Below are 21,497 nucleotides of genomic sequence, written 5' to 3'. Positions count from 1 at the left end.
CCTATAATCCCAGCAATCTGGGAGGCCGCGGCAGGCAGATCATCTGGGGTCAAGAGTTCAAGACCAGCCTGGCCAACATGGTGAAACCCTATCTGTACCAAAAAATACAAAAATTAGTCGGGCATGATGGTGCACACCTGTAGTCCTAGCTACTCGGGAGGCTAAGGTGGGAGAATTCCTTGAACCTGGAAGGCAGAGGTTGCAGTGAGCAGAGGTTGCAGTGAGCAGAGATAGCCGTGAGCAGAGATTCATCATGGCACTCTGGCCAAAAAAAAATTCAGTGAGGCAATAACTAATAACTTTAAGCACTCTCAATCATTGAAGGCTTAATAAATAACTTTACTGGAGAATTTTTCATGGCTCCTTCTTGTCTGTGGCATAAAACCTGGCCTTGAGTCTCTCTGTGACCTAGCTCTAATCCTATTTGCCACTATGCCCCTTTATTCACCCATACCTGGTCTCCAGTAACATTGAATTAATCTCTTTTTCTTATAGACAATCCCCAAAATTTCACCCACTACACTCAGCCAAAATCACCTTGTCCCCAAGGCTACAAGTTTCAATCAACCCACCTTTCCAAACTTAGCTCCCACACCAACTTAACTTGTTCAGCCTCACCTATTTTAGGCTACTGTCTCTACCTGTGAATGCTTAAGTGGTCTTAACTATTTTAGAGTATGTGAGAAACAAATAAGGAAATACATTGTAGATAAAAGGCAGGTTTATCACTGTCAGACAAAGAAGTGCTATTAAAAAAAGGGTGAATGCTAACTTGGACTCTGTGGTGTTAGACTAGAATTGGAGATACAAGTATCAGCTCATAGTTTTCTGCCCAGACACAGTGGCTCATGCCTATAATCCCAGCAGTTTGGGAGGCTAAGGCATCAGGATCACTTCAGGCCAGGAGTTCAAGACCAGCCTGGGCAACAGAGTAAGACCCTATCTCTACAAATAATGCTTTAAAAAATTAGCCAGGTGTGGCAGTACACACCTGTAGTCCCAACTGCTCAGGAGGCCGAAATGGGAGGTTCACTTCAGCCCAGGAGTTGGAGGCTGCCGTGAACCCTGATCATACCACTACACTTTAGCCTGGGTGACAGAGCAAGATGATGTCTCAAAATATATATATTATATTTTTAGTAGAAAGACAGAAGTAAGTGTGTGTATGTATGAGTGAGTGTATACACAAATATATCTTCACTCTGTCTCCTGGAAGAGCCTAGAAGCAATGGCACCCCAGTAGCAAAACGAATACCTAACCTACGCATCTTGGTTTCTCAATACCATTCTCCAATAACAGGAGCAAAGGCTTCTTGGAAAAGTGATTGATTCCAAGGCAAGGAAAATACAGGATAAGCCTGAAGTATCTATCTTTCAGTACAAGAATGTAAAACAGTGCTCAAAATAGGTTGGGGGCCCATCGAAAGGGCACAGGAGCCAACCTCAAAGAGCTCACAATGGCGAAAGATGGAAACATTTGAACAATAAAATAATGATTGTTTTGTAAATAAAGGACAAGCATTGTTTGGATTATATATGGGACATAGACCGCATAGAATAAAATAAATATCCACAAGTTCACAGTGATACATTGCCGGGCACTGTGGCTCACACCTGTAATCCCAGCATTTTGGGAGGCTGAGGTGGGCAGATCATCTGAATTCGGGAGTTCAAGACCAGCCTGGCCAACATGGTAAAACGCTGTCTCTACTAAAAATACAAAATTAGCAGGGTGTGGTGGCAGGCACCTGTAACCCCAGCTACTCAGAAGGCTGAGGCAAGAGAATCACTTGAACCTGGGATGCGGAGGTTGCAGCGAGCTGAAACCATGCCATTGCACTCCACCCTGGGCAACAAGAGTGAAACTCCATCTCAATAATAATAACAATAACTAAATAACTAGGGAAGAAGGAAAAGGTATTTTTTATACAATAATAAATATATAGAAGAAATGAGGAAAATAGAATATCATTAATATGTTCATTAAAATGATAAGGAGCTATCCAGGCTAACCCAATGCTCAGGATCTCCTCTCTGGCTGGTTTAAATAATCCACAATGATAAATTAACCAAAGCTTCTCATCTCCATTCTTATACATGGAACAGGGGCAAAGGCCACCACCACAGATAGAAAAGCAGAGGTGCTGGCCAAGCATGGTGGCTCATGTCTGTAATCCCAGCACTTTGAGAAGCCAAGGCAGGTGAATCACCTGAGGTCAGGAGTTCGAGACCAGCATGGCCAACATGGGGAAACCCCATCGCTACTAATTATACAAAAAATTAGCCAAGTTTCATGGCACATGCCTATAATCCCAGCTACTCAGGAGGCTGAGGCAGGAGAATCGCTTGAACCTGAGAGGCAGAGGTTGCAGTGAGACAAGAAAGTGCCACTGCACTCCAGCCTGGGAGACAGAGAAAAACTCTGTCTCAAAAAAAAAAAAAAAAAAATTAGCCTGGCATGGTGGCAGGCGCCTGTACTACTTGGGAGGCTGAGGCACAAGAAGGACTTGAACCCAGGAGGCCGAGGCTGCAGTGAGCTGAGACCATGCCACTGTACTCCAACCTGGGTAACAGAGCCAGACTAACTCAAAAACAAAAAAAAAAAAAAACCTTTTAAAAACTAAAAAAGGAAAAGCAGGGGTGCTTGGCAGTGGAGTAGGACTAGGTGCCAGGGGACCTGACTCCAGGTCCAAAATGGTTCCAATTCTACCCAGCACCATCCAAACCTCTCTCCACCCTCCTTAGGCACTAAACTTTTTGAATTTCATTTCTTCCCTTGAGTTATGGGCCCTCCTGTGACCTATCAAAACTCTATTTATGCTTAAAAGACCCATCACATTCAAGTGACAAACTGAGGGACATACAAAAAAAGAAAGAAAAAGAAAAAAAAACCCAGTATGCTTCTCTATGAATCCACAGTATATAAGGACTCATTTGGCTGCAAAGAGCAGCAAACTTAACTCAAACCACCTTGAGCAGAAAAGAGAATTTCCTGGTAGATATAACTGAAATTCCAGCGGCAGCCTAGCTTCCATTTCAGCTAGATCCAGGGACTCAAATTATGCATTTCTTTGCAAGAGTAGCTACATTCACAGACGGGCTTTCCCCTCATGGTGGCAAAGATGGCTGCCAACAGCTCCAAGCCAACATCTTACACTCTCAGCTCGCTCAGCAGAAAAGAGAGAGCTGCTCTTCCCAGAAAAGTCCTGCTCACCGGCCAGAACTGGCTTAGCTGCTCAGGTTCCCTGAATCAATCTCTAGGGCCAGCAGAATAGACACCACTGATCACCTGGCTAACATGGATGATGTGAGTCCTTCCCAAACTCATAGAGTGCACATCAATACAGTGGCTCCCCAGAGGAAAGTTTATATGCTGTTTCCCAAAATGAGAATGGCTTCTAAACTGCAAAATTAACTAACAGCCACTATGTGGTGTGTTAAACCCTTATCAGAATCAACTCTATCTTGCCTCCTCCAGCCCCATTCCTGGATGTCTATGCCCCCAGTGACTTCTGCATGCTTTGTGAATAAGCCAGCTCACACTTGTCTCAGTTTATAAGCATCCTGAACACCAGGGATCTGGTCCTCCAAAGCATGTGAGCTCCTCCCCACCACCTTGGCTGTCTAGCAAAGGGCCATTATGCCTCTAGAACACATTTCTTCACCCAGGTTCCAGAGCTGAGTCACTGAGATTCCAGCCTGCCTGTACCAAACTTGAAAGTGCTCGAAGTCACCACCTGCTGAGCTAGCCTCCCGGCTCTGACATACTCTGGGACCTGGAGAAGCTGGCTTGATAGCTGAGATAATTACATTTCACCCTTCACTCATTCCTTTATCAGCCACGATGACAAGAAGGGATAAGCGCTCCAGTGGAAGAAAACACTTCTTCGGTATTTACTTGTGCTCTTAATGCCAGCCAGCTCCCCCTTCCCAGGGACAAATCCTGGAGACAGGCCTACACCCTGTTTTCTGGTGCCAGCCACCACTTGCTACTCTCTTGTCAAATGCCAGGCTGCACTTTCCTTACTGCATCCTCTGTAACTGTCAACTTCTCTAGGAGCTGCAATGTCACTGCCATTCAGATGACTTACACATGACAGGTAACTGTCTTTATTTTTATTTATTTATTTATTTATTTGAGACAGAGTTTTTTGCTCTTGTTGCCCAGTCTGGAGTGCAGTGGGGCAATCTTGGCTCACTACAATCCCTGCCTCCCAGGTTCAAACGATTCTCTTGCCTCAGCCTCCTGAGTAGCTGAGATTACAGGCATGTGCCACCACATCTGGCTAATTTTTGTATTTTTAGTAGAGGGGGTTTCTCCATGTTGGTCAGGCTGGTCTCGAACTCTCGACCTCAGGTGATCCACCCACCTCAGCCTCCCAAAATGCTGGGATTACAGGTGTGAGCCACCACGCCTGGCTTTATTTTATTTCTTTTTATTTCATTTTATTTTATTTTTGAGATGGGATTTTGCTCTTGTTACCCAGGCTGGAGTGTAGTGGCATGATCTCAATTCACTGTAACCTCCACCTCCCAGGTTCAAGCAATTCTCCTGCCTCAGCCTCCCAAGCAGCTGAGACTATAGGCATGTGCCACCACACCCGGCTAATTTTTGTATTTTTAGTGGCGGCTGGGTTTCGCCAAATTGGCCAGGCTTGTTTCAAACTCCTGGCCTGTGATCCGCCCACCTCGGCCTCCCAAAGTGCTGGGATTACAGGCATAAGCCACTGCACCCAGCTGGGCAACTGTCTTTTTGACACCCATCTCCTGCCTCCTCTGCAGATTCCATTAAGCAGAGGCCTTGCCCCTATGTCTGAGCCTGCAAGCTCTCCGTAGAATGTTACACCATCCAGGGCCAAGGCCCATAGCACTGGTTAGCTGGAGAAAGAGGGGCAGGGAAATGCAGCAGGCAATTATGTCTCAGAAGCAGAGTCTTTGAGATCCTCCATAAAAACTAACATTTCATTCATTTGTTCATTCAACAAACCTTTACTCAGGACCTGTCACTTCCTGGTGATGGATGTTGCAGATGTGGAGATTCACAGCACAGACCAAGTCTCTGTCCTCATGGAACATACCTTGTAGGAGACATCTGACTTATTTTTGATACGTGCTTTCTATTCCACAAGGCAGAGATATTATCTATATAATCTGAGTAAGTGGCATAACCATCTCTAGTTTACAGACAAATGGCATCTCCAAAAGGTTAAATGAACTTCCCAAAGCCAAGGCACAAACTTGGGTCTTCTAACTATTTTTTTTAGACAGAGTTTCACTCTTGTTACCCAGGCTGGAGTACAATGGCGTGATCTCGGCTCACCACCACAACCTCCGCTTCCTGGATTCAAGCAATTCTCCTGCCTCAGCCTCCCGAGTAGCTGGGACTATAGGCATGCACCACCACGCCCAGCTAATTTTTTTTTTGTATTTTTTAGAGACAGGTTTTCACCTCATTGACCAGGATGGTCTCGATCTCTTAACCTCTTGATCCACCCGCCTTGGCCTCCCAAAGTGCTGAGATTATAGGCATGAGCCGCCGCACCTGGCAGGGTCTTCTAACTATTAACATCATGCTCTTTCTGGAACCTCCCCCAAAAGTAGGGAGGTGGCAGGGTACAGGCTGGCATTAAAACAGACATTAAATCAACACAGGCCTACGGATGCATCATGGCTGGAGATAGAAGATTGAAAAAAACAATGACTCAATCCCTGATCTAAAGGAACAGATAGTCTAAAAAGAAAGACATGTAACCAACGATTGTCTGTGGCAAGAAATAAAGATAAAGTGATTCAATTCAAATAGGAAGACATCTCTGGAAGAATGCACAAGAAATAATAATCATCTCTAGGCGAGAAAATCGGGTACCTGAGGAACAAGGGTAGGAAGGTCATTTTGTATGTTTCAAATATTATACATTTTGAATTATGTACCATTTGAATGTATTTCCCATTAAATAATACTTTGAAGATGGAATCAGTCAAATCCTGAACGTAGAAAATTCTACAGGATAAATTATCTGGTTTCTTCAACAAACAAGTAACTCAAGAAAGAGGGAGAAAGAGGAAATGTTATCGATTTTTAAAGATGTAGAAAATGTCAACCTTAATATATCTACCTTATTTGGATATTTTGATTCAGATTTGAAGAAACTAACTATAAAAAGACATTTTGGGGCCAGGTATGGTGGCTCACACCTGTAATCCCAACACTTTGGAAGACCAAGGTGGGCAGATCACTTGAGGTCAGGAGTTTGAGACCAGCCTGGCCAATATAATGGAACCCAGTCTGTACTAAAAATACAAAAATTACTCGGGCGCAGTAGTGCACACCTGTAATCCCAGCTAATAGAGAGGGTGAGGGAGGAGTATTGCTTGAAACCCCGAGATAGAGGTTGCAGTGAGCTGAGATCACACCACTCGTGGCATTCCAGCCTGGGCAACAGAGCAAGACTCCATCTAAAAAAAAAAGACATTTTGTGGACAAGGGAAATTGAACATGGACTATCTATTAGAGATTATTAAGGAACTGTCAGTTTTGTTAGTGATCATGGTCTTCTGGTTTTATTTTTTAAAGGTCCTTATCTATTTGAGAAATATACTATTTACTGATAAAACAATGTGATGCCTGAGATTTGCATTTCAATATTTAGGAAAAAAAATTAGGTAAATGAGGCCAGGCATGGTGACTCACTCCTGTAGTCCCAGCACTTTGTGAGGCTGAGGCAGGTGGATCACTTGAGACCAGGAGTTCAAGACCAGCCTGGCCATCATGGTGGAACCCTGTCTCTACTAAAAATACAAAACTTAGCCAGGCATGGTGGCCCGCACCTGTAATTCCAGCTACTGTGAGACTGAGGCAGGAGAATTGTTTAAACCCAAGAGGCGGAGGTTGCAGTGAGCCAAGATTGCACCACTTCCCTCCAGCCTGGGCCACAGAGTGAGACTCTGTCTCAAAAATAAATAAATAAGTGAATGAATAAAAATAAATGAAACAGGCCTGGCACAGTGGCTCACACCTGTAATCCCAGCACTTTGGGAGGCCAAAATGGGTGGATTACCTGAAGTCGGGAATTCGAGAACAGCCTGGACAACATGCTAAAACCCCATTTCTACTAAAAATACAAAAATTAGCCAGGTGTGGTGGTGTACACCTGTAATCCCAGCCCTTTGGAAGGCTGAGGCAGGAGAATTGCTTGAACCTGGGAGGCAGAGATTGCAATGAGCCGAGAGCGCGCCATTGCACTCCAACCTGGGCAACAGAGTGAGACTCCAGCTCAATAAATAAATAAATAAAGGGGGAAAGATGACTAACAAGATGGGCAAAAGGTTAATAATTTCTGAAGCTAAATGACCAAAGTTCATTCTACTACTCTCTCTACTCTTGTGGGTGGTTGAAATTGCCATAATAAAAGGTTAAACAAAAATTTAGAAATTAATTATTCCACCTACCTAGGAAAACTGAGAAGAAAAGCACCACAGAGGAGAGCTTGAACTGAGTCCGGAAGGATGATGAGGAATTTTCTAAGGGGCAAAGGGCATTCCTGGCTGAGGGGACTGCCTGAGCACAGACATGCCCATCTATCACAAACCTCTCTCTGGAGGAGCCAAAGGTATCTACACTTGACCTCAAACTCAACCTACAGCCACAAAAAAAAGCCCTCGTTTGATCCCCCAAATCTCTGGGATATCTAAACACCTATCAACATCAACTACCCTGTTCCAAGTGACAAGACAGAGTCTGGGGTTGACAGCTCTACTCAGAGGCCTACAAGAGCCCCCAGAGTAGCCCTCAAGGATAGGAAAGCAATTCACCTCTTTCAATTCAGTTTTGTCTGGCAAAACAGTTGAGAAGCCAACTAAGTTATCTCTGGGACAGAGCCTACATCCCTCCTGAGTCATCCCAGACACCTGTACTCCCCAGAAACAGACACTGGCCTCCCCCACAGCACCTTACAGATTAATAACCTCAGTACCATAGGATCCAGCTTGATGCTGGTCTGACAGCCCCACTCAGAAGTACTGAAGCCTCCACGAGAAGGAGGAAGTGGTCCTCCCCTTCTTCCTTCCAAACCCTCAGTGGCCAATGGCCCCAGCCTCAATCTCCTACACTGCCCTCTGCCCAACTCCAGCTGTACATAGAAAGCTTCAATGGCAAGGCAGCTGCTTCAGAATTTATCCAATCCTAGGCCGGGCACAGTGGCTCAGGCCTGTAATCCTAGCACTTTGGGAGGCTGAGGTGGGAGGATGGCATAAGCTTAGGAGTTCGAGGGTTATTCAATCCTGGCCTGATTCAGATGGGTCCCATGGGTTACTTACCTTAGATCTCAGCTGCAGGTACTCCTCTGAGCCATAGGGGACACTCTTCAGGGAAGTGAGGTAGTCATAACTGATGACAGCTGTCTGTGAACCAAGGCAGGTGGGGAAAAGCTTAGCACCTGGACATTAAATACTACTCCTCTGCCCAAAACTTGCAGTACAGGCTTCTGACACTGCTATGTCTGGAGGAATGGCCAGTCCCACCCCTAAGATGTCCAGGCCCTGGATCTTATTCTAGCTAGCTTCTTTCTATCATTCAGGACTCTGTGCAAATGCCACCTCTGCAGAGGCCTATTCTAAAATTGCCCCTCTTACCAGAAACATTCAATTATTTATCATAACAAACCACCATCCAACATTATCTTGCTCATTTGTTTCCTTGTTTATGAACTGTCTCTTCCTAAAAGCTTAAATTTTGAGCTCTAGAAGCACAGGGGCTTGTCCCTCCTGTCCATCACTATACCTCAGCACCTTTTACACTGCCAGCAACATGGAGTAAATGCTCAATCAAAGCTAGGTGAATGAATGCTGTTGCATAAACTTAGCCCACTTCTCCATATCACAAATAAACATTATTTTATATGTATGTATGCTCTAATGGCATAAGACTTTTTATTTTTTTTTTTTTTTTAGGCAGAGTCTCGCTCCGTCACACAAGCTGGAGTGCACTGGCACAATCTCGAGCTCACTGCGACCTCTGCCTCCCAGGTTGAAGCAATTCTCCTGCCTCGGCCTCAGCTGGGATTACATGCACACGCCACCACACCTGGCTAATCTTTGTATTTTTAGTAGAGATGGGATTTCACCATGTTGGCCAGGCTGGTCTCCTGACCTCAGGTGATCCTCCCGCTTTGGCCTCCCGAAGTGCTGGGATTATAGGCGTGAGCCATGCACCTGGCCCTAATAGCATGAGTCTTGATTCTGTGTCTGCTTATCCACAGTGAATCAGAAAATTCCAGTCTCCAAGATTATCTTAGACATTGAGACACCTTGGGGATTATCTACCCCAAACATTCCTTTATAGAATTGAGTAACTGGGAGCCTAGAAGTTCAGGGATTTATAAAGTTGATATTAAGAGAGTTTCTTCCTTTGCACTCTACAAAGCTTTATCCTATTAGATATATACTTGTTAAACACTAACCACAAGTAAGACCTAGTCACTGAGTATTGTTCAAGGATGATCCAGACCAGAGCCCTGGCCTTTAAAACATAAACAGCTTTGTGGCTGGTTTACAAAACACTGATTCATATCTTCCTCCCTCCTTTCCAACTGTTCAAATCTCTAAGATTCCATTTAAAACCTGCTTCTCGCTGGCCTGAAGGTAGTGAGTTATCTCAACTGATTGTTTACAATCAGTCACAGATCAAACTCCTTGCTCTACTCTTTCCCTGCTTCTCACTATGGCACTTGACTAGTCTACAGACCACGAGGCTGAGGCAGGTGGATCACTTGAGGCCAGGAGTTTGAGACCAGCCTGGCCAACAATGGTGAAACCCCATCTCTATTAAAAATACAGAAATCAGTCAGATGTGCTCATTTGAACCCAGGAGGTGAAAGTTGCAGTGAGCTGAGACAAGATTGTGCCACTGCACTCCAGCCTGGGCGACAGAGCAAGACTCTGTCTCAAAAAAATAAATAAATATGTGTGTGTATATATTTTATATATATGTACATCTATATCTATATATATGGATTTGAATGCACGGATTTGGATTTTTGTTTTGGTTTTTTTTTGTTTGTTTTTCCAGTAATGGCTATAAGCAATGGATTGTTTAACCTACTCCTGTAGGCATTCCTCAATTGTGTGTGTGTGTGTGTGTGTGTGTGTACACACACACACACACACACACAATTGGCCTGGCACAGTGGCTCACACCCATAATCCCAGCACTTTGGAGTTTGAGACCCTCCTAGGCAATATAGTGAAACCCTATCTCTACAAAAAAATACAGAAATTGGCCAGGTATGGTGTCAGGCACCTGCGGTCCCAGCTACTCAAGAAGCTGAGGTGGGAGGATCGATTGAGACCAGGAGGTGGAGGTTGCAGTAAGCTGATATCACACCACTGCACCCCAGCCTGGACAACAGAGCAAGACCCTGTCTCAAAAAAATAAAAAACCTGGGGCAAGTCAGTCCTCAAAGTCCTTCCTTCAACAGTGCCAGGCACTGTTCTAGATATGGGGAAAGACAGTGAACAAAACAAAGTTCTTGCCCACTTGGAGCTTACACATATAAATATTTATATATTTATTCTATATCTTAGGCACTGAGATATATGCATAAAACCTGCTACCCCTAGGATACCAATCCTAACTCCCAGGCCACAGCACTCACTCCAGTGTCCGACCACAGTAGCATCTGAATCACCCATCTTGGCACAATGCATGAATTTTTATTGTTTTTTAACCTATTCATATAGGCATTCCTCAACCAGAAGCTACTTCATAGCTGGGTCTAGGTGGGACCATTTGTTTCAGCTCCTCAAAGCATATAAGACAATGCTTGACCCTAAAAAGGCACTTGGTAAACACTTGGGAATTGTTTCATATTCTGCAGCCTGATTGGATAATCAGTCTATTTGTACGTATTGGTTCTATAACTCAGCTCAGCCTTGAAGACAAGTACATCAATGCCCTCCCCTCTGAGCCAGGGCTCAAAGGACACCTGACAACAAACACTGAGTTTTTTTTTTCTTTTTTTTTTTAGAGACGGGGGTCTCACTTTGTTGCCCAGGCTGGAGTGCGGTGGCTATTCACAGGCACAAGCCCACTACTAATCAGCACGGAAGTTCTGACCTGCTTCGTTTCCGACCTGGGCCGGTTCACCCCTCCTTAGGAAATGTGATGGTCCCCCGCTCCCAGGAGGTCACCATATTGATGACAAACTTAGTGCGGACACCCAATCAGCATAGCGCACTACAGCCCAGAACTCCTGGGCTCAAGAGACCCTCCCACCTCAGCCTCCCGAGTAGCTGGGACTATACAGTCATGCACCACCATGCCCGGCAACACTGATATTAAGGAGATGGTGAGGAGACAACCACCATGGACTGTGCATCTGACTGAATCTACATCAAGGGGAAGAAAGCATGAGCTCTTCCTGCAGCAGATAAAGGAGGAAAGCAAGCATGAGGCAAGTGGCCATCTACACACCAGTGGGACAGTTCTATAGGAATGTCTGGGAGAGTTGCTGTCAGCAGTTAAGAGGACATGATCACACCAGGATGATGTTCCTGTTGAGCCACTGGAGAAAACCTCTAAATACAAAATATGCAGCTCAGGTTCTCTGTCAGTTTGGAGATTGGAAGGGATCCTCCAAAGTTCTCTGAGGCTTAGACCCTCTGGGTGTGAGACCTGCATCAGGAACCATTCATCCTAGCTCACTGGAGAGAGATCAAGTTTTTAAATAAAAGTTAATCAAAACTGCATAGTCCTCCTTGCAAATGCATTTGCTGAAGAGCACGGCCCCTCTTGGTGTGTCACTAAAATAAGATACAGAACCTAAAATGTAAAGGCTTCATTCAAATCACAGACCCAGGGCAGTCCCATTCTGTGCTATCTCAGATCACAGAGGTTGTGTGTATGGGAATAAAGAAATATGAGGACACACATCCATATGTGTACACCTGTGCAGATGGAGCCTTTGCCCATGTAAGGATACACAAGTATCTCCACATATGTATGACAGGCATATCTATCTACTACACGTATGAACACCTGCAAGTAATCCTGTAGCTTCTCTACAACCTCCCAAACAAGAAAAACCTACCGTAGCAACTGCTCTGCCCACTCTGACAGCACCAAAGTCATTAGGGTCCAAGTACTTGTTACTGTAGAGGTAGATGCCAGAGGCAGCAAGAGCCATGCTGGTCCACGAAGCAAGCTTAAGAGCCTTTCTGGCCATGTTCTCAGATCCTGCAGCAAAAAGGAAAGCTGAGAAACAATAGCAGTTAAGGGTTTCACAGTTAGTTAAACTGAGGTTCAAATCCCAGCTCTACCACTTAAGATTGTATGACTTTGGGTCATTTTGTTAATCTCACTGAACCTTAGTTTCTTCCTTTGTAAAATAGGATAATACCTACCTCAAAAGTAGTTGGGATTAAATGAAATAATGTACATAAAATCCTTAGCATAGTACCTGGGGCAAGTCAGTCTTCAAAGTCCTTCCTTCAACAGTGCCAGGCACTGTTCTAGATATGGGGAGAGAGTGAACAAAACAAAGTTCTTGCCCACTTGGAGCTTACACAGATATATCACTATAGAATATCGGAGCTGGTATAAATGTATAAATGCTGGCAAGAAAAGCAGAGAGAGGCCGAGCACAGTGGCTCACACCTGTAAACCCAGCTCTTTGGGAGGCCAAGGTGGGCAGATAGCTCGAGTCCAGGAGTCCCAGAGCAGCCTGGGCAATAAGGCAAAATTCGTCCCTACTTAAAATACAAAACAGTAGCCAGGTGTTGTGGCATGCGCCTGTGGTCCCAGCTACTCAGGAGGCAGAGGTGGGAGGATGGTTTGAGCCTGGGAGGAGGAGACTGCAGTGAGCTGAGATCGTGCCACTACACTCCAGCCTGGGTGACAGCCAGACCCTGTTTCAAAAAAAAAAAAAAGCAAAGAGGGCAAGGGGAATCAGGAGGGAGGAAGAATGTTACTTTAGAAGCAAAGCCGAAGAGCATGTTTACCATCGCTACTGTGTCTATCACAATGCCACCATGCACATACAGGCATCATTAGCCCTCTATGCCCAGGTCAAAAGTGGTCAGGCCACAGCCAAAATGGCAGCTGCTCAGGAGCAGCCAGGTGAGCCCTCCGTGTCTGGTTGATTTTCAAAACATTTACTTTGGTTAGAGAAGACTATCTCTTGTCTTGAATGGAGGCTCCTTGAGGACACAAACGATAACTCTCACTACTCTGCCCTCTCACAGTCCTGTGGAGTGTTTTACAGTCAGGGGATTAACACATACCTGCTGATTTGATCTGTTCAAACTCAGACTCATGGTCAATGTGACCTTTCCCCACTCAACTTGTGCTCTGTCCACCAGGTGGCTGCACAGTCGTTCTTTGGGGCCAGTACACCCAACAGGCTGCCTCTCCTTCAATTCTTGAGGATTTTATATCACACTAAAGTCCATGACCACCACTGCAGCTGCCAGGAGAGAGGTGCCACACAAGAGTGGCAGCACACCACCAAGCCACCTGCAGGTGCCAGCCTTCCAAGGCTTGTACCCTCATCCCTCTGCTCTGGAATGAGTCTGTGCCTGTCACCTCCCTGCTCTGTGCCTGTTTCCCCTTTATATGGAAACTATTATTACAAACAAGCCTATCTTCATTTTATTTTTTTTGAAACAGGGTCTTGCTCCATCACCCAGGCTGGTGTGCAGTGGCACAATGTCAGCTCACTCCAACTTCTGCCTCCCAGATTCAAATGATTCTCCTGCCTCAGCCTCCTGAGTAGCTGGGATTACAGGTGGCCATCACCATGCCCAGCTAATTTTTGTATTTTTAGTGGAGACGGGGTTTCACCATGTTGTCTAGGCTGGTCTCAAACTCCCACCCTCAGGCAATCCACCTGCCTCAGCCTCCCAAAGTTCTGGGATTACAGGTGTGAGCCGCCACATTTGGCTCATTTTCTTTAATGTCTACTTTGACTCGTGCCTCATAATAATAGCCACAGTTTTTTTAATTATTCATTTATTTATTTATTTTAGAGATAGGGTCTCACTCTGTTGCCCAGGCTGGAGTGCAGTGCCATGATCATAGCTTACTGTAACCTCAAACTCCTGGGTTCAAGCAATCCTTCCACCAAAGCCCTCCAAGTAGCTGGAACTACAGGTCATGTCACTGAGTTTGGCTAATTTTTTTTAATTTTTTTGTAGAGACAAGGTCTTGCTAGGTTACCCAGGCTGGGCTCCAACTCTTCTCCAACTCTTGGGCTCAAGTGATCCTCCCACTTCAGCATCTCAAAGCTCTGGGGTTATAGGCATGAGCCACTGTGCCCAACCCACAGATCTCAGCTCATTGCAACCCCACCTTCTGGGTTCAAGCAATTCTCCTGCCTCAGCCTCTTGAGTAGCTGGGATTACAAGCCTGCACCACCATGCCCAGCTAATTTTTATATTTTAGTAGAGATGGGGTTTCACCATGTTGGCCAGGCTGGTCTTGAACTCCTCACCTCAGAAGATCCACCCACCTTGGCCTCCCAAAGTGCTGGGATTACAGGCTGGACTTAGTACTTTTCATAATCTATAGTTGTTTCAGGAAAAACTCTCAAAGTGTTTTTCCTCTGCTCTTATACTGTCACAGCAATCATCAACACAGAAGACTTCTGTGACCAAGTGTGTAGGTTTTTTCCTCGCACACCAACCAGCAGACACCAGGTGGGTGTCCTCCAATACAATCCCGACACCATCTACTACCTGGAGATGGTGTCAGATCCCACAGGTTGAGGGCCGGGTCTCCAAGACTGCAACCCTCACTTCCGCCAACAACATCAGTCACAAGTCCAGGCCTCTGGAACTTGAACCAACCAGCTTCAAGTTGGGGTTCCCACAACCCCTTCTTTGGGTTCAATAAAGTTGCTGCAGCAACTCACAGAACTCAGGTACACACTTACATTTGCTGGCTTTTTATAACAGAGATTGCAAAAGATACTGATGAACAGATGTGCAGGAAGAGTTATGGGAAAGGGCATGAAGGTTCCAGGACTTCCCCAGGCGCACCACACTCCGTGAATCTCCAAGTGCTCAGCTATCCAGAAGCTCTGTGAACCCAGTACTCTTGGGTTCTTGGGTTTTCATGGAAGCTTCATGACGTCAGCATTCCTTCCCTCAGTATACAGGGCAGGACTCACTCTAGGGAGGGGCTTAAGACCCTCACTCAGAGAGGTGGGGAAAGACCACGATCCAGCTTTGGGCAGGCAAAAGGAGGGCACGAAAAGAGATTCTGATTCCTGAAGCCTGCCCCTGAGGCCTAACATACCCAACATTATAACAGAAGCTGTGGGAGTTATGAATCAGGAACAGCAGATAAAAACCAATACATATAATAACATTACAATAGTCCTTACTTATAATTCCATTGCTCGTCCCTTTGGAACCTTCATTTCCTAATCTAATATTTCTTTTTTTTTTTTTTTTTTTGAGACGGAGTTTCGCTCTTGTTACCCAGGCTGGAGTGCAATGGTGCGATCTCGGCTCACCACAACCTCCGCCTCCTGGGTTCAGGCAATTCTCCTGCCTCAGCCTCCTGAGTAGCTGAGATTACAGGCACACGCCACCATGCCCAGCTAATTTTTTGTATTTTTTAGTAGAGACGGGGTTTCACCATTTTGACCAGGATGGTCTCAATCTCTTGACCTCGTGATCCACCCGCCTTGGCCTCCCAAAGTGCTCGGATTACAGGCTTGAGCCACCGCGCCCGGCCCCTAATCTACTATTTCTAAAGTATAATCAGAACAACATCTGAAAAAATATTAGCCTATGTGCCATTTCAAAAATACAGATTCCTGAGCCAAGAGAGGTGGCTCACACCTATTATCCCAACACTCGGGGAGGCCCAGGCAGGCAGATGTCTAGAGGTCAGGAGTTCCAGACCAGCCTAGCCAACATGGTGAAACCCCATCTCTATTAAAATTAGCTGGGCATGGACGTACAAACCTGTAGTCCCAGCTACTTGGGAGGCTGAGACAGGAGAATCGCTTGAACCCAGGAAGCGGAGGTTGCAGTGAGTTAAGATTGCACCACTGCACTCTAGCCTGGGCTGCAGAACAAGACTCCATCTCAAAAAAAAAAAAAAAAAAAATATATATATATATATATAAATATATACACACACACATACACACACACACACACACACACACACACACACACACATGCATGTGCCTGGCTGGGAGCAGTGACTCACAACTGTAATCCCAGCACTTTGGGAGGCCACGATGGGAGGATTGTTTGGGGCCAGGAGTTCAAGACCAGCCTAGGGAAGAAAGGGAGACCCCATCTCTACAGAAAATGTAAACAATTAGCCTGGAGTGACAGCCTACACCTATAAGTACCAGCTGCTCAAAATGCTGAGGTAGGAGGATCCCTTGAGCCTAGTAGGTCAAGGCTGCAATAAGCCATGATCACGTCACTGCATTCTAGCCTGGGCAACAGAGCAAAACCCTGTTTCAAAAAAAAAAAAAGACAAAATTTTTAAGCATTTTTTAAAATGTAGATTCATGGGCCAGGCTTGGTGGCTCAGGCCTGTAATCCCAGCACTTTGGGAGGCCAAGATGAGCGGACCACTTGAGGTCAGAAACTTAAGACCAGCCTGACCAACATGATAAAAAAAAAATTAGCCAGGCATGGTGTCACATGCGTCTGTAAACCCAGCTACTCGTGAGGCTGAGGCAGGAGAATTGCTTGAACCTGGGAGGTAGAAGTTGCAGTGAGCTAAGATCGCGCCACTGCACTCCATCCTGGGTGACAGAGTGAGACTCTGTCTCCAAAAAAAATAAAAATAAAACACTTTTTAAAAATTTTAATAAATATAGAAATGTAGATTCCTAGAGTCTACGCCGTGGGCCACTGAACTACCAACTCTAGGGGTAAGACTCAGGAATGTGCATTTTATTAAGATAACACGTGATTTGCCTGAAGACTCAAGTTTGTTTTTTGTTTGTTTGTTTTTTGAGACAGAGTCTCCCTCTGTCACCAGGCTGGAGGGCAATCTCCACCTCATTGCAACCTCTGCCTCCTGGGTTCAAGTGATTCTCCTGCCTCAGCCTCAAAAGTAGCTGGAATTAAGGAGGCATATGACACCACGCCTAGCTAACATTTTTTGTTTTTTGTATTTTTGGGGGGATTATAGGCACCCACCACCACACCCAGCTAATTTTTTTGTATTTTTAGAGACAGGATTTCACCATGTTGGCCAACAATGGTCTCAATCTCTTGACCTCATGATCTGCCTGCCTCGGCCTCCCAACGTGCTGGGATTACAGGCATAAGCCACTGCGCCCCGCCAAAAGCTCAAGTTTGAGAGCCACACTTCTACTTTTTTTTTTTTTTTTTTTTTGAGATGGAGTCTCCTGGGTTCAAGGGATGCTCCCCTCTCAGCCTCCAGAGTGGGCTAATTTTTGTTGTAAAGACAAGGTTTCGTCATTTGTTCAGGCTGGTCTCCAACTACTGGGCTCAAACGATCTGCCCACCTTGGCCTCCCAAAGTGCTGAGATTACAGATGTGAGGTACCATGCCCAGCCAGTATTTCTTTTTTTTAGTAAAGAGAGGCTTTGTTGTCTACCAATGGGTCAGAAAATAAAAAGTGGTCAGGCACAGTGGCTCACACCTGTAACCCCAGCACTTTGGGAGGCCAAAGTGGAAGGATCGCTTGAGCCTAGAAGTTTGAGACCAGCCTGAGCAACACAGCGAAAACCCATCTATATAAAAAATACAAAAATCAATCAGCTGTGGTGGCATGCACCTGTTGTCCTGGTACTTGGGAGGCTGAGGTAGGAGGATTGCTTCAGCCTGGGAGGCAAAAGTTGCAGTCAGCTGAGATTGCACCACTGCAAACCAGCCTCAGAGACACTGTGAGACTCTGTCTCAGGAAAAAAAAAAAAAAAAAATTTTTTTTTTTTTTTTTTAAAGAGGCCAGGTGTGGTGGCTCACATCTATAATCCCAGCACTTTGGGAGGCCAAGGCAAGTGGATCACCTGAGGTCAGGAGTTCGAGACCAGTCTGGTCAACATGGTGAAACTTGGTCTCCACTAAAAATACAAAAATTAGCTGGGTATTACGGCATGCACCTGTAGTTTCAGTTACTCAAGAGGCTGAGGCAGGAGAATCACTTGAACCCGGAGGCAGAGGTTACAGTGAGCCGAGATCACACCACTGCACACTCCAGCCTAGGTAACAGCATGAGACTACTAAAAAAAAAAGGGGGGGTAAAAAAAGAGAGGCTTTGCTGAAATTTAGTGTTCAAGTTTATTAGTGAAACTATCCCCAAAAAATAGGCCTCCCTTCTCCAACACCAGATGACTGTATTCACTCTACAAGGGTAACTACAAGCAATTATTTTTAAGGAAATAATTTAAGAAACTCAGGCCAGGTGCAGTGGCTCATGCCTGTAATACCAGCACTTTGGGAGGCTGAGGCAGGCAGATCAGGAGGTCAGGAGTTAGAGACCAGTATAGTCAACATGGCGAAACCCATCTCTACTAATAATACAAAAATGAGCTGGGTGTGGTGGTACATGTCTGTAATCCCAGCTACTCAGGAGGCTGAGGCAGGAGAATCACTTGAACCCTGGAAGTAGAGGCTGCAGTGAGCCGAGATCATGCCACTGCACTCCAGCCTGGATGACAGAGTGAGACTCTTGTCTCCAAAAAAAGAAAAATTAGCTGGGCCTGGTGGTACATGTCTGTCATCCCAGCTACTCAGGAGGCTGAGGCAGGAGAATTGCTTGAACCCAGAAGATGGAGGTTGAAGTGAGCCAAGATTGGGCTACTGCACTCAAGCCTGGGCAATAGAACAAGAGTCATCTCAAAAATAAATTAATATAATATATAATACAAAGAAAAGAAAAAAAAAATATATATATATAATACAATATAATATGCTGTCTAATCTTAGTTATCTTTGGCCCTTATTCATTCACTCAGTGACTTCTATTATCAAATGTTGACTTATAAGATGCACTCTGGAGACATGTATCAAAAACATTTCTCTCATTTTTCTTTTTTTTGAGACAGGGTCTGGCTGTATTGCCCAAGCTGGAGTGTAGTAGCTCGATCACTATAGCTTCAAACTCCTGTCCTCAAGGGACCCTCCTGCCTCAGCCCCTGGAGTACCTGAGATTAGAAGCACTTGCTGCCAAGCCTGGCTAAATTTTTTTTTTCTCAAGAGAAGCTGGAGGTGGTGGTCTTACTATACTGCCCAGGCTGGTCTCGAACTTCTATAATCAAGCCATCCTTCAGCCTTGGCCTCCCAAAGTGCTGAGATTACAAGTGTGAGCCACCACACCAGGCCTCAGACATTTGTTTATACTATAAACCTCTCTCGAGCTATTTCTTTCATGAGGGAGCTCAGCTATCAATTCAATGCAATTCCAATCAAATTTCCAACAGAATTTGTTCTGGACCTTCACAAACTAATCTAAAGTGTATATGAAAAAACAAAGGGTTGGCCGGGCGCAGTGGCTCATGCCTATAATCCTAGCACTTTGGGCGGCCGAGGTGGGTGGATCATCTGAAGTCAGGAGTTCAAGACCAGCCTGGCCATCATGGTGAAACCCCATCATTAAAAAAAATAAATAAATAAATAAATAAATAAATAAAGGGTAGTGCAGTGGCTCATGACTGTAATCCCAGCACTCTGGGAGGTCAAAACGGGTGGATCACTTGAGGTCAGGAGTTCAAGACCAATCTGGACAATATGGCAGGACCCCATGTCTACTAAAAATACAAAAATTAGCCAGGTGTGGTGGTGCATTCCAATAGTCCCAGCTACTCAGAAGGCTGAGGCAAGAGAATTCTTAAACCCAGGAAGCAAAGGTTGCAGTAAGCTGAGATCGTACCACTGTACTCCGGCCTGGGCAACAGAGCAAGACTTTTTTTCAAAAAAAAAAAAAAAAGGTCAGGTGTGGTGGCTCATGCCTGCACTTTGGGAGGCTGAGGCAGGCAGATCACCTGAGGTCAGGAGTTCAAGACCAGCCTGACCAATATGGAGAAATCCTGTCTCTACTAATAATATCAAATTAGCCAGGCATGGTGGCACATGCCTGTAATCCCCAGCTACTCAGGAGACTGAGGAAGGAGAACTGCTTGAACCCAGGGGGCAGAGGCTGCAGTGAGCCAAGACTGTGCCATTGCACTCCAGCCTGGGCAACAAGAACGAAACTCCATCTCCAAAAAATAATAATAATAATAAATAAAATTTAAGAAGCTAATTTATTTCCCTAAATACAAATGCTCAATCTCTAGCCCTACTACTGAGATCAGTTCCTATTGCTGCAAGAAGGACATTGTGACTTTGTAAATAAAAAGAAAATGCAGCCAGGCATAGTGGCTCACCCCTGTAACCCCAGCACTTTGGGAAGCCAAGGCAGGCAGATCACTTGAGCCCAGAAGATCGAGACCAGCCTGGCCAACATGGCGAAGCCCTATCTCTACTAAAAATACAAAAATTAGCCAGGCATGGTGGCTCACCCCTGTAAACCCAGCTACTCAAGTGGCTAAAGCACGAAAATTGCTTGAACCTGGGAGGCAGAAGTTGCAGTGAGCCAAGATCACTCTACTGCACTCCAGCCTGAGCGAAAGAATAAAAGTCTGTCTCCAAAAAAAAAGAATATGCAGTAGTATACACAATGGCTAAAATGTAGAAACAACTAAGTGTCCATCCACAAATGGATAAAGAAATTGTGGAATACACACACACACAATGGAATATTACCCAGCCATAAAAAGGAAGGAAGCCTGCCATTGGTACCTACATGGGTGAACTTAGAGAACATTGTCTTAAGTGAAATGAGCCAGACACAGAAAGACAAATACTGCATGATCTCACTCTTATGTGGAATCTAAAGAAGTCAAACTCTTAGAGGCAGAGGTTAGAACAGTGGTTACCAGGGGCTGGGGGTTTGAGGGAAATGAGGAGATACTGGCCAAAGGGTACAAAGTTTCAGTTATAAGATGAATAAGTTCTAGGGAATCTAATATACAACATGGTAACTATACTGCTGTATTGGCACTTGGAATTTGCTAAGAGAGCAGATCTTAAGTGTCCTCACCACACACAAAAAAAAGAGTAACTATTTGAGATGATGGATATGTTGACTGATCGTGGTAATCATTACACAATGTACACATATATCAAATCATCAAGTTGTATACCTTGATAGATATGATTATTTGTCAATTATACCTCAATAAAGCTAAAAAATATACACTACAGGCCGGGCACAGTGGCTCACACCTATAATCCTAGCACTTTGGGAGGCCGAGGCGGGTGGATCATGAGGTCAACAGATCGAGACCATCCTGGTCAACAAGGTGAAACACCGTCTCTACTAAAAAATACAAAAATTAGCTGGGCATGGTGGCGCACGCCTGTAGTCCCAGCTACTTGGGAGACTGAGGCAGGAGAATTGCTTGAACCCAGGAGGCGGAGGTTGCAGTGAGCCGAAATCATGCCATTGCACTCCA

The 21,497-nt window shown here is 45.1% G+C and overlaps 1 protein-coding gene across 15 annotated transcripts in view; it reads right to left on the bottom strand.

The window, feature by feature from the left end:
• The window catches only part of ADCK1 (aarF domain containing kinase 1), a 152,060-nt gene that overhangs the window by 118,897 nt on the left and 11,666 nt on the right, over positions 1-21,497 (bottom strand). For 8 of the 15 annotated variants that reach the window (XM_078335522.1, XM_035261183.3, XM_035261187.3 and 5 more), the window contains exons 2-3: positions 12,087-12,250; positions 8,317-8,400 (exon numbers count right to left, since the gene is read on the bottom strand). The exons of 1 other annotated variant lie outside the window; for it this stretch is intronic. In XM_078335522.1, the coding sequence (XP_078191648.1) occupies positions 8,317-8,400; positions 12,087-12,250 (248 nt within the window). The remainder of the gene's footprint in view (positions 1-8,316; positions 8,401-12,086; positions 12,251-21,497) is intronic. 6 more of the 15 variants (XM_035261184.3, XM_002754229.6, XM_017977257.4 and 3 more) reach the window with 2 other exon arrangements.

This window comes from Callithrix jacchus, chromosome 8 (genome assembly GCF_049354715.1).
Source record: "Callithrix jacchus isolate 240 chromosome 8, calJac240_pri, whole genome shotgun sequence".
NCBI classification, from domain to species: domain Eukaryota; kingdom Metazoa; phylum Chordata; class Mammalia; order Primates; family Cebidae; genus Callithrix; species Callithrix jacchus.
The sequence above is the reverse complement of the archived record's forward strand: the minus strand, read 5'-3'. Positions and strand labels throughout refer to the sequence as shown.